This window comes from Harpegnathos saltator, unplaced genomic scaffold, assembly GCF_003227715.2.
Source record: "Harpegnathos saltator strain DR-91 unplaced genomic scaffold, Hsal_v8.6 scaffold1, whole genome shotgun sequence".
Lineage (NCBI taxonomy): Eukaryota > Metazoa > Arthropoda > Insecta > Hymenoptera > Formicidae > Harpegnathos > Harpegnathos saltator.
The window spans coordinates 576,952-588,307 of record NW_020229872.1 but is presented as its reverse complement, the minus strand read 5'-3'; the positions used below and the strand labels follow the sequence as shown (position 1 = coordinate 588,307).

At 52.6% G+C, this 11,356-nt stretch overlaps 2 protein-coding genes across 3 annotated transcripts; one reads left to right on the top strand and one right to left on the bottom strand.

Annotated features, from left to right (window-relative positions):
* The first annotated feature begins 486 nt into the window (after positions 1-486).
* LOC105192395 (bone morphogenetic protein 10) lies at positions 487-2,321 on the top strand. Its single transcript, XM_011156517.3, has one exon. The coding sequence runs from the start codon at positions 715-717 to the stop codon at positions 1,825-1,827; it is 1,113 nt and encodes a 370-aa protein (XP_011154819.2). The 5' UTR covers positions 487-714; the 3' UTR covers positions 1,828-2,321.
* A 233-nt stretch (positions 2,322-2,554) lies between these two features.
* Mtp (microsomal triacylglycerol transfer protein) lies at positions 2,555-10,720 on the bottom strand. 2 transcript variants are annotated; one of them, XM_011156503.3, is made up of 5 exons: positions 10,204-10,720; positions 8,443-8,466; positions 7,388-7,581; positions 5,182-5,844; positions 2,555-4,523 (listed from the first exon to the last, which is right to left on the bottom strand). In XM_011156503.3, exons 1-5 carry the CDS (start codon positions 10,304-10,306, stop codon positions 2,772-2,774), a joined length of 2,736 nt encoding a protein of 911 aa, XP_011154805.2. In that variant the 5' UTR covers positions 10,307-10,720; the 3' UTR covers positions 2,555-2,771. The 2 variants fall into 2 exon arrangements, with proteins under 2 accessions (XP_011154805.2, XP_025156422.1); XM_025300637.1 differs by lacking the exon at positions 10,204-10,720 and adding an exon at positions 9,339-9,372.
* Positions 10,721-11,356: the final 636 nt, after the last annotated feature.

Genomic DNA, 11,356 nt, shown 5'->3' with positions numbered 1-11,356 from the left:
CAATCAACAGCGGACTGGGCAGCAAGGTTCTTGTTTGATTTAATTTACCTTGTTCGTCTCTGACAAATCCAATCCTAACGATCGATTAGGTCCTAACGATATCGATTAGGCAACTTTTGAACTAGATACATTGGCGTTATTCGTTGAAGAATAACTTTATGTTCTCGAGATGAGTTGTTTGTACGGAGCGATGTCCCTCCGATAATCAAAGGTAGGTGTCGTTAACGCAGTTGGCCGGTGACGCCGCAGCTGACAAGGTAAATGAGTACGCAGAATCGCTCGGTCGAGTGGTAGTCTGCGGTTGATAAGAGGATTCCAGGCGGTAAGTTCGAAAGCCTCCATTGGCGGCTATTTGGAGAGCGTTCTCCTTCATGCAGAACACTCACCTCCGAAGGCTCCAGCGCTCGCAGTTCAAAAGTGGAGCGGTATCGGCAACGTTCGATCTAGTCCGAGCCGGGAATATGCTTCTGCGTCCGCATACGAAGAGCAGAGGCAAACTGGTTGAGCAAAGAAGTCACGCGGACGGGATTCGCACGCTATATCTCGGCTTTTATCACGCGGAGGAACCTCGCGGAACGAGCTATATAATTATCATCAAGTAACTTCAAGTGACCGCGCCAAGTGAACATCGATATAAACGATCGTGTACTCTGCAAGTGTCATCCTGCGAGTCTCCTTCAAGTTGACCCGAGAATTCAAGCCGGATATCTCGCCATGCGAACTTCAAGCTATTGGCTATTGTTAACTGCGTGCACCCTCTGCGTGTACTATTTGTGGAAGTGCGGCTCAATCAGCTACTGGAGCTCGAGCATGAGCGCCAAGGCGCTCAGCTACTTCGACCTGCCGATCCCGTCGTCACTTGTCTCGTCGTCGTCGTCGTCGTCGTCGTCGTCGTCGTCGTCGTCGTCGTCGTCGTCGTTGACACCGCGTCGACCTTCCTTCGACTCGGCGCGCTGGCCACACGGCAAGACCTTGTCCGAGTACATGCTACAGCTCTACCACCGACGCCCAGACACCGACATCGTCAAGGCGATTCAACCGTCGCACATCTCCAAGCCGCTGAGTGACGGCGGTAGAATTCTGGAGTTTACGATTCCACCGGTCAACAGCCGCCGCAGTTTGGAGGCGGCGGAGTTGCTTGGGATAGCCGGTGCGATAGTCAGGGTGCGATTGTTCCACGACGCTACGACGAGGAGCGCCGACACGCCGAAGATCCTGCAGTCGCGGAAGGATGACATTTGGCGCGCCTTCAACGTGACGTCCGCCGTCGCCGGCAGGAGCAACGACACCATCAGGCTCAACGTACACGGCAGGTTGACCTACCGTCCTTACGGCGACGTCCCGATCCTCCTGTTGAACTACAGCAAAACCGACCTAGCCCCTCGCCAGCGGCGATCCGTGCGCACGGAGCAGGAGCGGGATCAGGAGAGCGAGCGGCGGCCGAGAGACAACTTCAGCCACAGACGACGTCGGGACAATTGTCGCCGGAGTCCATTGTACGTGGACTTCTCGCTGATCACCTACGACGAATGGATCGTCGCACCGCCCGGTTACGAGGCTTACCAATGTGTCGGCAAGTGTTTCTTTCCGTTGGCCGACCACCTCAGCCCGACCCAGCACGCAATCGTGCAAACCAAGTTGCACGGGGCCCTTCAGCACCTTCCAAGAAACAAGAACATGAGCGACAACAAGATCGTCGGTCGAGCGTGCTGCGTGCCGACCAAGTTGACGTCCATAAGCTTGCTTTATGTGGGCGACGCAACAAACTCGGTAACTTATGAGTATGACTTTCAGGACATGGTCGTTGTCGAGTGCGGTTGCCGTTGACACGGAGGTCGCGGCTCTTCCTCTTTATTGTGGTGGTGGCTCTTGTGAAAGTCTCGAGTGGAAGTGTGAGGAACGCATATTAAATAAAAAGAAAAATACATATGGATACCGACACGAATCGCGGAAAGTCGAAAGCGAAGGCGAACATTGTGCCTCCCAATCGAAACGCGCCAAGTATCATTAAGTAGGTAATCGTTAAGTCGTCGGAGAGAGTCCATCGTATTTGCCGTAAGCAAGTTATAAATTATGTTAAACGTAATTAGATTGTAAGGAGAAATTTGAAAAAAATTATTATCGTATAAATGGTCGAAATATTAAAGTTAGTTTTTTTTTCCAAATTTATTGCAGCCGATAATGTCAAAGGGATTAGAAAAAAATTATTATTCTATAAATGATTAAGACAATTATCCAAGATCGAGTCTGATCAAAGTTAGCTTTCCGAATTTATTACAGCTGATAACGTCTCTCTCTCTCTCTCTCTCTCTCTCTCTCTCTCTCTCTCTCAGCAACTAAACAAAATGAAGTTTAGACTAAACAAAATGAAGTTTAGGCTTTCAAAATGAAGTTTCTTAATAGACGGCGGCCTTCGAGGGCCACCCGCTGCCACTAAAGAATAAAGACGACATATTTTCCCGAAACGTCAACGAAATCTCCATTTCTCCATCTGGCCACAATGGACGTCCTGTTGTAGCGAGATTGAACTGCGCGTCGTTAAGTATTGTTTTGTAAATTTCCGTAGACACAAACACACAAACGCTACCGTGTATCATCACGCTCGTCAGAGCCTGCGCTCTCGAGAGTCCGCGCATGGTGATGCGCGAGTATCACCATGCGCGAGGAAAGAGTAGAAAAAGAAAGGAAAAAACGATAAAGTCTCTATCACGATCACCGGTACGTCGACGGGAAGAGTCAATCACCGGACACGCGCGTCCGGACGGCGCGCGTTAGCTGAACGCCTTCGCGCACATCTCGTTGTTCTTCTGGTTGAGCAGGTAAGACCGGCCGGGCGAGAGGCTCCTCGACCGACGCGTTTTCCTCAGCCGGTGCCGGCTGCCGGGTATTCGCTCGATCTTGTACACCTGGTGCTTCACGGTGGTCGCCGGCTGACTCAGCCGCATGCACAACGCCACCTGGCCGTAGAAGTCCACGTCGGTGGAGAGCTCGAGTTTCGGCTCCATCGTCATCGAGAACTCGGCCTTGCTCTGGACGAAGCTGGAGCGCACCTTGCTGCCGCCGTGGACCATCACGCCCGCGTTCATCTCCACCAGGGAGTGGGCGTTCCTCGACCACAGGCTCAGCTGGATCTGGCCGGCCAAGTCGAAGCTCACGGCACCCTCCACGTCGAGCTCGGCGACGAAGCCGGATCCCAATGGCACGTGCTCGCTGTAGCTGTACAGCGAGCTGAGAACTTGAAAGGCGGGAGTCCTCTCGGACGCCGTGCCCGACCACACGTGGCTCATCAGCTCGCTCTGGCCTGAGAAGAAGACGAACGGCCGCACGCCGACGCCCAGTATGTCTATCTCCATCCCGGCGGTAGTCACCTCGTTGTCCTCTTGAGCCTTCTCAGTATCTTCTTTATTGCTGGAGACGAAACCACCGATGCCGAGGCCGCCAGCGAATAGTCCCAACGAGAACATCGCTTGCTGCTGCTCGTTGGTCTCCAGCACGACGTCCACGATGCCGCGCTTCAACAGGCCGAGATTTACCTCCTGCAAGGTCAGCAGGGAGCCGTTGCTGTCGGGCGAGCGCAGGAAGCTCCTGCTGAAGGCGAGGCTGAGGCCTCTTTGCGCTCGCACGTGATAATTGTTCACATTGTCGTTCACGTAAGCGTTCCTCAGGTAGCCGGCGAAGCGCTCGTCCGTCTCGGCGATTTGCTCCAGCCGTTGACTCAGATACTTGCGGACCTCGTAAGCTCGGTCCCACCCGGCTAGGTAACTCACAAGCTCGCGTATCACCTCCTCGGAGGGCTCGTTCTCGAGGATGATGTTCAACGCGAGCGTTCGCGCGCTGCTGTCCCTCCGCGGCCCCCCGATCTGGTAGAACATCCTCAAAGCGGCGTTCTTCACCTCGTCGCTCACGGCTTTCCGCGGCAGAACCGCCAACGCGCGCCATGCGGCGACGCTGATAGCGCGGTTCTCGCTGAACGCGTATTCGAGTAGCGTGGGGATCGCGTGCGGGCTCCTGAGGTTGCGCAGCGCTCGCAAGAACTTCAGCTTGCACTCGTCGCCGGTGCACACGCTCAGACCGAGTTCCAGGCTGACTCGCGCCTTCTCGATCGCCGACGGTGAGCCATAATGTCGCATCATCGCGCCGGCCGTGAGCGCGTACGTCTCGGACACGTGGTCGTTCTGCATCGTCTCCTCGGAGCGTCTCAGCACGTCGCTGGCGACGTCGATGTGCGGCCTCGGCGACAGCGACAAGGCCCACAGGTATCTCTCGGTCTCGTCGCCGCTCTCATCCTGCCGCAGGATCTTCATCGCCGCCTTGTGGGCGGCCAACGTCGAAGCGGAACCGTAAATGTCCAACAGCTGCATCCTGGCCTGCCTGTAGCGCGGTGTCTTGAGGACTTTGTACAGCTCCTCGGGCAAGGCGTCCTTGACTAGAGGTAGAAGTTTGAGAAAAGCCGACGCGGACCGAGCCGTGCCGAGCGCGCCGACCGTCAGCGCTTCGTGGTGTTTCTCGATCGTCTGGTCGATCTGCAAGGTAGATCTCAGTCAAGTGAGGACATTCGTGAGAGAATAAATTCGCGCCTGCGAATGCGCGAGGTCTTTTGCGGCCGATTCCCGACGCGGGAAGGTCTCAAAACTCTCATTCTGTGCGCGCGCAAGAAAGACCCGTTTTAATCCAAGATCTCTATTATTTTTCATTAATTCATTAATTCAGAGAGATGCACCGACATGCACACTCAATTTTGCCGCCGATCTTGAATTTCACCATCGGGAAATATAACGAGGACATTACTGTGTATGCGAATAATATTCACAAGAAATTCCGCAAGAAGAAAGAGAGATCTCGTCGTATACGATTGACAGATGTATTTTTTCATTGTTTATTATTAAATCAGTATTTCCTGACTCGGATCAGTTCATACCTCAAGAGGAGGATACCCTCGGAGGGGTTTAAAGGTAAACGATCAACGTAATAAAAATAATAAAAATAATAAAAAAGTTAACAAAAAAACCCGTCATCAATATGAATTGGATTGTCAAAGAGGACACTCTAATGCCTCCATAGAGTTCCCAAACATGCAGGAACTTTCCGATGGTGGACAACTTGAGAATTTTTTCCTTGCGCCTTCCATCTACCGTCCGACGAGAATGAGAAACACGAGGGAAACACGCTGCAGAAATTTACCGTGGGACAACCGACGTCAGGACACGTGTCGCTGGGTTCCAGCTGGAGATCGATATGCGTCTCCGAGTATCCGGGCTGGAGGAGCGCTATGGCTTGCTTGACGGTGTCCGCCTGGACCACGCTGGTCCAGCTCAGCGGCTGCGGCAGCTGCTCCAGCGTCCGCTCCGACAGCACGGTGGTGCCGACGTCCGACTTGGACGTCAAGGTCATTCTATGCGCCTCGTGCTCGACCACGCGCTCCGGCAGCAGCGAGTGCGTCAGCACGTACGTGGCGTTGCGGGTGCTCGCTAGCTTCACGTCGAACACCGGATTCGGGTGCAGCCTGCTCCGCGGCAAGATTCTCTGCGCGCAGCCGGTCTTCTGCTTCTGGATGATCTGCGGTCCCAAAGACACGTAGGTCACGTTGCAGAGGCCGGACGCGTCGTTCTGGCGAACGTGCTCATCGTCGAGCGTGCGATACTGGAAGAGACTGGCCAGGCCGCGCTTCAGGTTCATGAACGACACGCTCTCGGTCACGTCCATGTACAGCGCCTGGACGTCCCCGTGCCGCCAGGTCACGAAGAACGGTTTCTCGCCGGTCTCGCCCACCTTCGACGAGTGCTCGACGAAGCCCTCCGGCTCCGGGGCGCACCGGGATTTGATCCACAGCTGCGGCGACGACAGCTGCAACGAATGAATGTTCGCGCTCACGTTACGCAGTTGTCTGACTTCCTCGCAACGGCATGTCAAAATTGCTCGACTTTTGCTTTCGCTCTTAATATATCGATTCATTCAGACGTCTCTCCGCAAGAGACGTGAGACTGCTCAACGCGAAATTCGTCGATCGTTATCTGAGGGATTTTTTTCGCTACCGCTACCGGATACACAGGGTTATCGTCACGTTATATGTTGATGCATTTTTATCTGTTTTTATCTGTAATAATATGTGAAAATAAGACTGCTTAACGTGTGTGAAATGTACTGTGTGTGATTGATTTATCAACGGACTGCACTTGAGAAGAATCTCCTTTCCTTCGAAGGATACGCGGCGCGCGGGAGATTCTTTTATCACTCTCGGATACGGGGTTATCGTCATTGTGCAGACCCTGGCTCTCCGTATCGATGCTCTTGCTCAACGATATATTTTCGTCGAGGTGCGTCTCCTCTGCGGCGCAACCTTTCTATCTTTAGCGTAGACAATTCTTTGAAAGCTGAAATCATTAATATGACCATCATGGACGTTCCGTTGATACTGTAATGTTGATTCAAACTGCTTACGCAAAATCATAAGATTACACGGAGAGGAGAGAATGGAACTCTATATCCATATGGAATATACAGTCTGTAAAGTAAGAGCATGCACGGCATAAATGGCAGTTGGCTTCAAATATCGTCCTAGTTTTTTGTGAGCCGATAGATAAAAAGATCTTTGTCGTGAATGCTGTGTCACAAAAGATTCAGTTGAACTCTAACCTGAGAAACACGTTAACCGCCATGAGTGCCGTATACGCATCGCGCTACGCTACGAAACTGTGTTCCTTTGTTCCCCCCCCCCCCAAAGGACCAAAAATGTCACATGCAGTGGCTGCTAAGTGTTAAATACATGGAAAAGTCAAGATCGTTCGTCGCTAAGTGGGTTCAGCAATATAAGAAGATCAAAAATGTCGATGACCACGAAGACGTCGTATTTATTAACGTGTCGAACTCAAGCGGAATTAATCGTGATATTAATGCGGACAGAATTTTGCATAATGACGGAATCACGTGTGATCTTAGGTGCCTCTGCGTATTGATACTTTTCGTACAAAAATCTCCTTTCAAACCTGAGGAGAGAAGCGACATCCTCGAAAGCTATCGTTTTCAAACGGAACAATTGAAGCACGCGTGCGCATTAAACTTCAACCTTGTAATTTGAGCTAATACTTTGAAAATTATTTAGATCAAAGGACGCGCTTTTCCGGTCCTTTGATTTTCACAAAAATATTGTCAAGGGCATGAATAACTTCCAGAAGATTCTGCTCTCGACGACACTTATAAAGATTAAAATCACCGGAGTTGCGTAATCATCGCATGATCAACAATAATGAAGTATTTTCTCTCTCTTTTGAAATCAGAGCCGGGATGTGACCTGAACTCCGCGATCGACCGAGGAAACCGGCGCCGAAGCCCTCTAGTCGCGGGACGTTCAAGACATCCCACACGGTGCTGACAACGTCGAGAGTCATACCTCAAACTTGAGCAGAAAGACATCAGGATCAGCAGGATCCCGCCACACAGCGATTACGTCCAGCTCGCTGGTCAGCCTGAAGCCGACGTCTCCTCCGGATTTCAGCGGTACCGCTTCCCTGAAGAGAAGCGTGGTCGTCAGCTTGTACCTGTGCCCGCTTCCTGCCTCCCAGCCCCTGGTGGCACCGGCCACCGCTGCAAGAATGACGCATAATGCCCAAGGCACGTTGATCATCGTCGAGAACCGCGGGAAATCGTCGCGCTACTATGTACACCGGTTGCTGATATTATCAGCACGAACACGAGCGACAATCGCGTCTGGAATGGATACTGCCGGACACTCGACGACGACAGCAACGTGATCAACAACGTGACCGATCGCGAGCCGCGCGTCGACTGACAAGCGCTCCCAGACAGCAGCGCGCAGAGATTGCTCCTCGCTCGTTGGGGAGGACGACAGATCCGAGACCGAGTACCGAGCTCAGGAGGAACGCAGCGCACACACGCGGTGCGTGTGCGTGTGCGTGTGCGTGCGTGTGAGCGCGTGTTACGCGCCGCGACGGAGTACCGTTAATTCACATGGAGTCCCTGTTACACGACGCTCGAGCGACGAGAAACGGACTTTCGAGTGGGAGGTCCTTGTTCTCTCTTCTTCCGAGCTGTCCCGACGAGACCGGCCGACTCGGTATGTCAAATGACTCGATTACTTTCGATCGGTTATGATCTTTTGTCCACGTGGACCGCACTCCAAAGCGGTTCGAACCTTTTTCTTTCGGAAGCAGTTCGGAACATGCGACTAATGTCCGACGAGAGAACGTGACTTCTGGGAACGTTTCAGAAACAAGTTCTCATAGCGGACCCGGCAGCAAGGTTCGTTCGACGAAGCTTATATTTCGAACGCTGTTAAATGGAACAAAAAAAGATCCGACTGGTTTATTCGTCGCTTTGTAACGTCAAACGCGATCCTACGCGAGATTGGTTATAATAATGCGATATCCTCCCTCCTTCGTGAGAGCTTTACGGAACACGAAGACGGTTGCTTCGACGAGCAATTACCTGGCGCCATTTGACAGTAGGAATCTGAAACAGAAAGGCACAGAAAACACGGTATAAACCCAATAATTCACACGTGGTCGATGTGTCAGACAAATGCGTTGCTCAACAGTTCGCGCATTTGTCTGTCCGTTCTTTCTCGCTGCTGCGCGAAAAGCCGCGTTCGACGCGCGGCGAAATTCCCGCGCGCTGCGCAAAACGCGCCGCGACTGGGTGCGCGTGCGAAGGCGGTCGCGCTGTGCGCATGCGCCAAGCGACATCAAACTGGCCCGAAATTGCATTTATGAAATGTATGTAAGTAGCCGCATTGCAAAAGGAATCGCCCGCCTCCGACGGGCTCCTCACGAGCTCGGATTGTTCGCAGCGGTGCGAAAATACGCGATCGTAACCGGAAGCCCCGCGGAAGTCGATCGTGAGTCGACCGCGCGAGTAGCGCGTTAAGTCGTAAACTTGCGTCGTCTACGTTGTGTAATTCGAGTCGCGCGACTCGCTGAGGAAGCAGTCGAGGTAGTATTTTTACGCGGTGCCGCTTCAATCCTCCGTCCGTGGTATACGGGCACATGCTTTCGCTATCTTCGAGCCCATATCTTGAAATACCGTATCGGTACTTAATTGTCCGCCATTATCAACATACTTGACAACTTGGTGGAATAATCGCCGTATACTCCGTTAGAACGTTACGAGGCGATAACGTACGGAGACCTCGTTCGAATTTTCCGTTTCGTGTTTTAACCGTCGAAAGATCCTCATTGAATTTTTACATACATTTGACGACAGTGATGTAACTTACACAACGACAGTCGCGTTGTCGCTGTGTAAGTTAATGTATTAACGGTAAATTTTTGTGATAGCAGATAGCGATAATGACATTGTCGTTAGAAATTACGGGATATACCTACCGGCGCAGATACGACGCATCGTACGATCCGTTGCAATCGGAATATTCGTTCTCGCACGCGGACACGCGGGTGTCTGCGCGCGTGTCTACTTTTAATCGGCGGCGATCGCGTGAAAGTCGCGCGCTTCTCTTCACCGTGTCGAATCAGCGTACTTAACAGTGCATGTAACATGTACGTTTCGCACATCGTGCGCAACGCTCCGCGCCTCATTCCCCCTTTCTCGCCCCTTTCTCGCCCCTCTCTCTCTCTCTTTCTCTCTCTCTCTCTCTATCTCTCTCTCTCTCTCTCTCTCTCTCTCTCTCTCTCTCTCTCTCTCTCTCTCTCTCTCTCTCTCTGTCTCTCTATTTCTGCTTCGTACGGTCATCGTCGGAATGATCGGGACACTTCGCACAGACTCTGATTGTTGCGACCTTCGATTTAAATCCAAAACGAAGCGACCACTCAGCCGACCGACTACTCAGCCAGCTACGCTCCGAATCACGAGGACCGGTTCAACGGAGCATCGTGCGCTCCTTCAATGGAATCACGTTACCGTCGGCTCATATGAATGGCTCCCGGGTCGGTCGGGTAACGTGACCTCCGTGAGGAGCAAGTGGAAATCTACGGCTGAGCAGAGTGGCTGGAGGGGCATAGTGCAACGAAACAGAAGTAGAAGAGGTGGAAGGACAATAATGACGGCAACGAGAGAGAACGAGAGGCAGAGCGAGAGAGAGAGAGAGAGAGAGCGAGAGAGAGAGAGAGCGAGAGTGAGAGAGAGAGAGAGAGAGAGAGAGAGAGAGAGAGAGAGAGAGAGAGAGAGAGAGAGAGAGAGAGAGAGAGAGAGAGAGCGGAGCAGGGGCTCCAACATAACTGGCGGATAACTCACCGAGGAGGGTCAGAAGATAGATGAGGCAGACAGTGAGTTTCCTGACCGACCCGCCGTCCCGACTACGACCGGCCATCCTTTTCTCGCTCCTACCGTCGTCCATGAACTGCACGTCGTAGTCGCGGACGTAGCTGTTCCCGTTCGCTCTTCCTCTCTCTCTCTCTCTCTTTCTCTCTCTCTCTCTCTCTCTCTCTCTCTGCGGGTAAACACGAATAATTAGACAGAACGAGCCTGCGTTATCGTGGTAGGCCGAGTTTCTTCTCCTCCCCTCCCGCCCCTGTCGCCGGTTGCCGATGAACCCATTCCCCTACCGGGACTACTACTAGCGGGTTTTTCACTCGTCGTTCCCCACGTGACTCGTGGATCAAGGGAAGAGGAGAGGTAAGTAGAGTAGTATCGGCCACGGTACGTACTCGTCACTGATACCGGACTCTCGGACGGACGGAGCCACTCCGTGTCGTCGACGACTGCTCTCGCGGCTCCTGTAAACCCCACATACACACACACACACACACACACACGTACCCACACACCCGCATACATATGTGTGTACATGTCACACTGGACACACTGTGTAACATCGCGATCGCACGGCCGCATAATTGTGACCGTAATCTTTCCATAGCCGCCGCAGAGAGAGAGAGAGAGAGAGAGGGGGGGGAGGGACAGAGACACCGAATAAAGAGAAAACCTCTCTGCGGGTACCGGAAACCGGCTAATTCGCCCGATCCGGACTGGTGACTGCACGCACAGACTGCAGAACAGGCAGAGGCTCAGTCGCCCGTGCGCGCTTTTCTCGGGCCCGACGTGGGATCGCTTTTCTCTCCTGGAAACGCTCTCGTACTCATGGATTCTTTTTTTCTTTTGTGCGCGTCCACGCACAGCGTAGTGCAGCGCGTAGTGAAGTTCTGTTCGAGTAAAGCCGGATTCGCACTACCGGTCTCTGCCGGCGGCAGTCGTCGAGTCTTTTCCAAATTCATTTTCTTTTTTGCTAGGAATACCTGAGATGTGACGCGGGTGTCCGCGAATCCCGATGCAGGATCCCATCGAAGGACCTTTTTTTAAACTGTACATAGTCTTGCCGAGTCTTACCGGTGTAAGAAAGAAGGGAAAAGAGATTTAAGGAGATTTCATTTCGATGATTGATCGGTCT

Excerpts from the sequence above, each read along its gene's own strand:
- LOC105192395 (XM_011156517.3), top strand. The coding sequence starts at position 715 with ATGCGAACTTCAAGCTATTGGCTATTGTTAACTGCGTGCACCCTCTGC.
- Mtp (XM_011156503.3), bottom strand. The coding sequence starts at position 10,306 with ATGGACGACGGTAGGAGCGAGAAAAGGATGGCCGGTCGTAGTCGGGAC. Across the intron at positions 5,845-7,387 it reads TCTTTCTGCTCAAGTTTGAG|CTGTCGTCGCCGCAGCTGTG; the intron begins GTATGACTCTCG and ends CATTCGTTGCAG. Across the intron at positions 4,524-5,181 it reads CTGACGTCGGTTGTCCCACG|ATCGACCAGACGATCGAGAA; the intron begins GTAAATTTCTGC and ends TCTACCTTGCAG.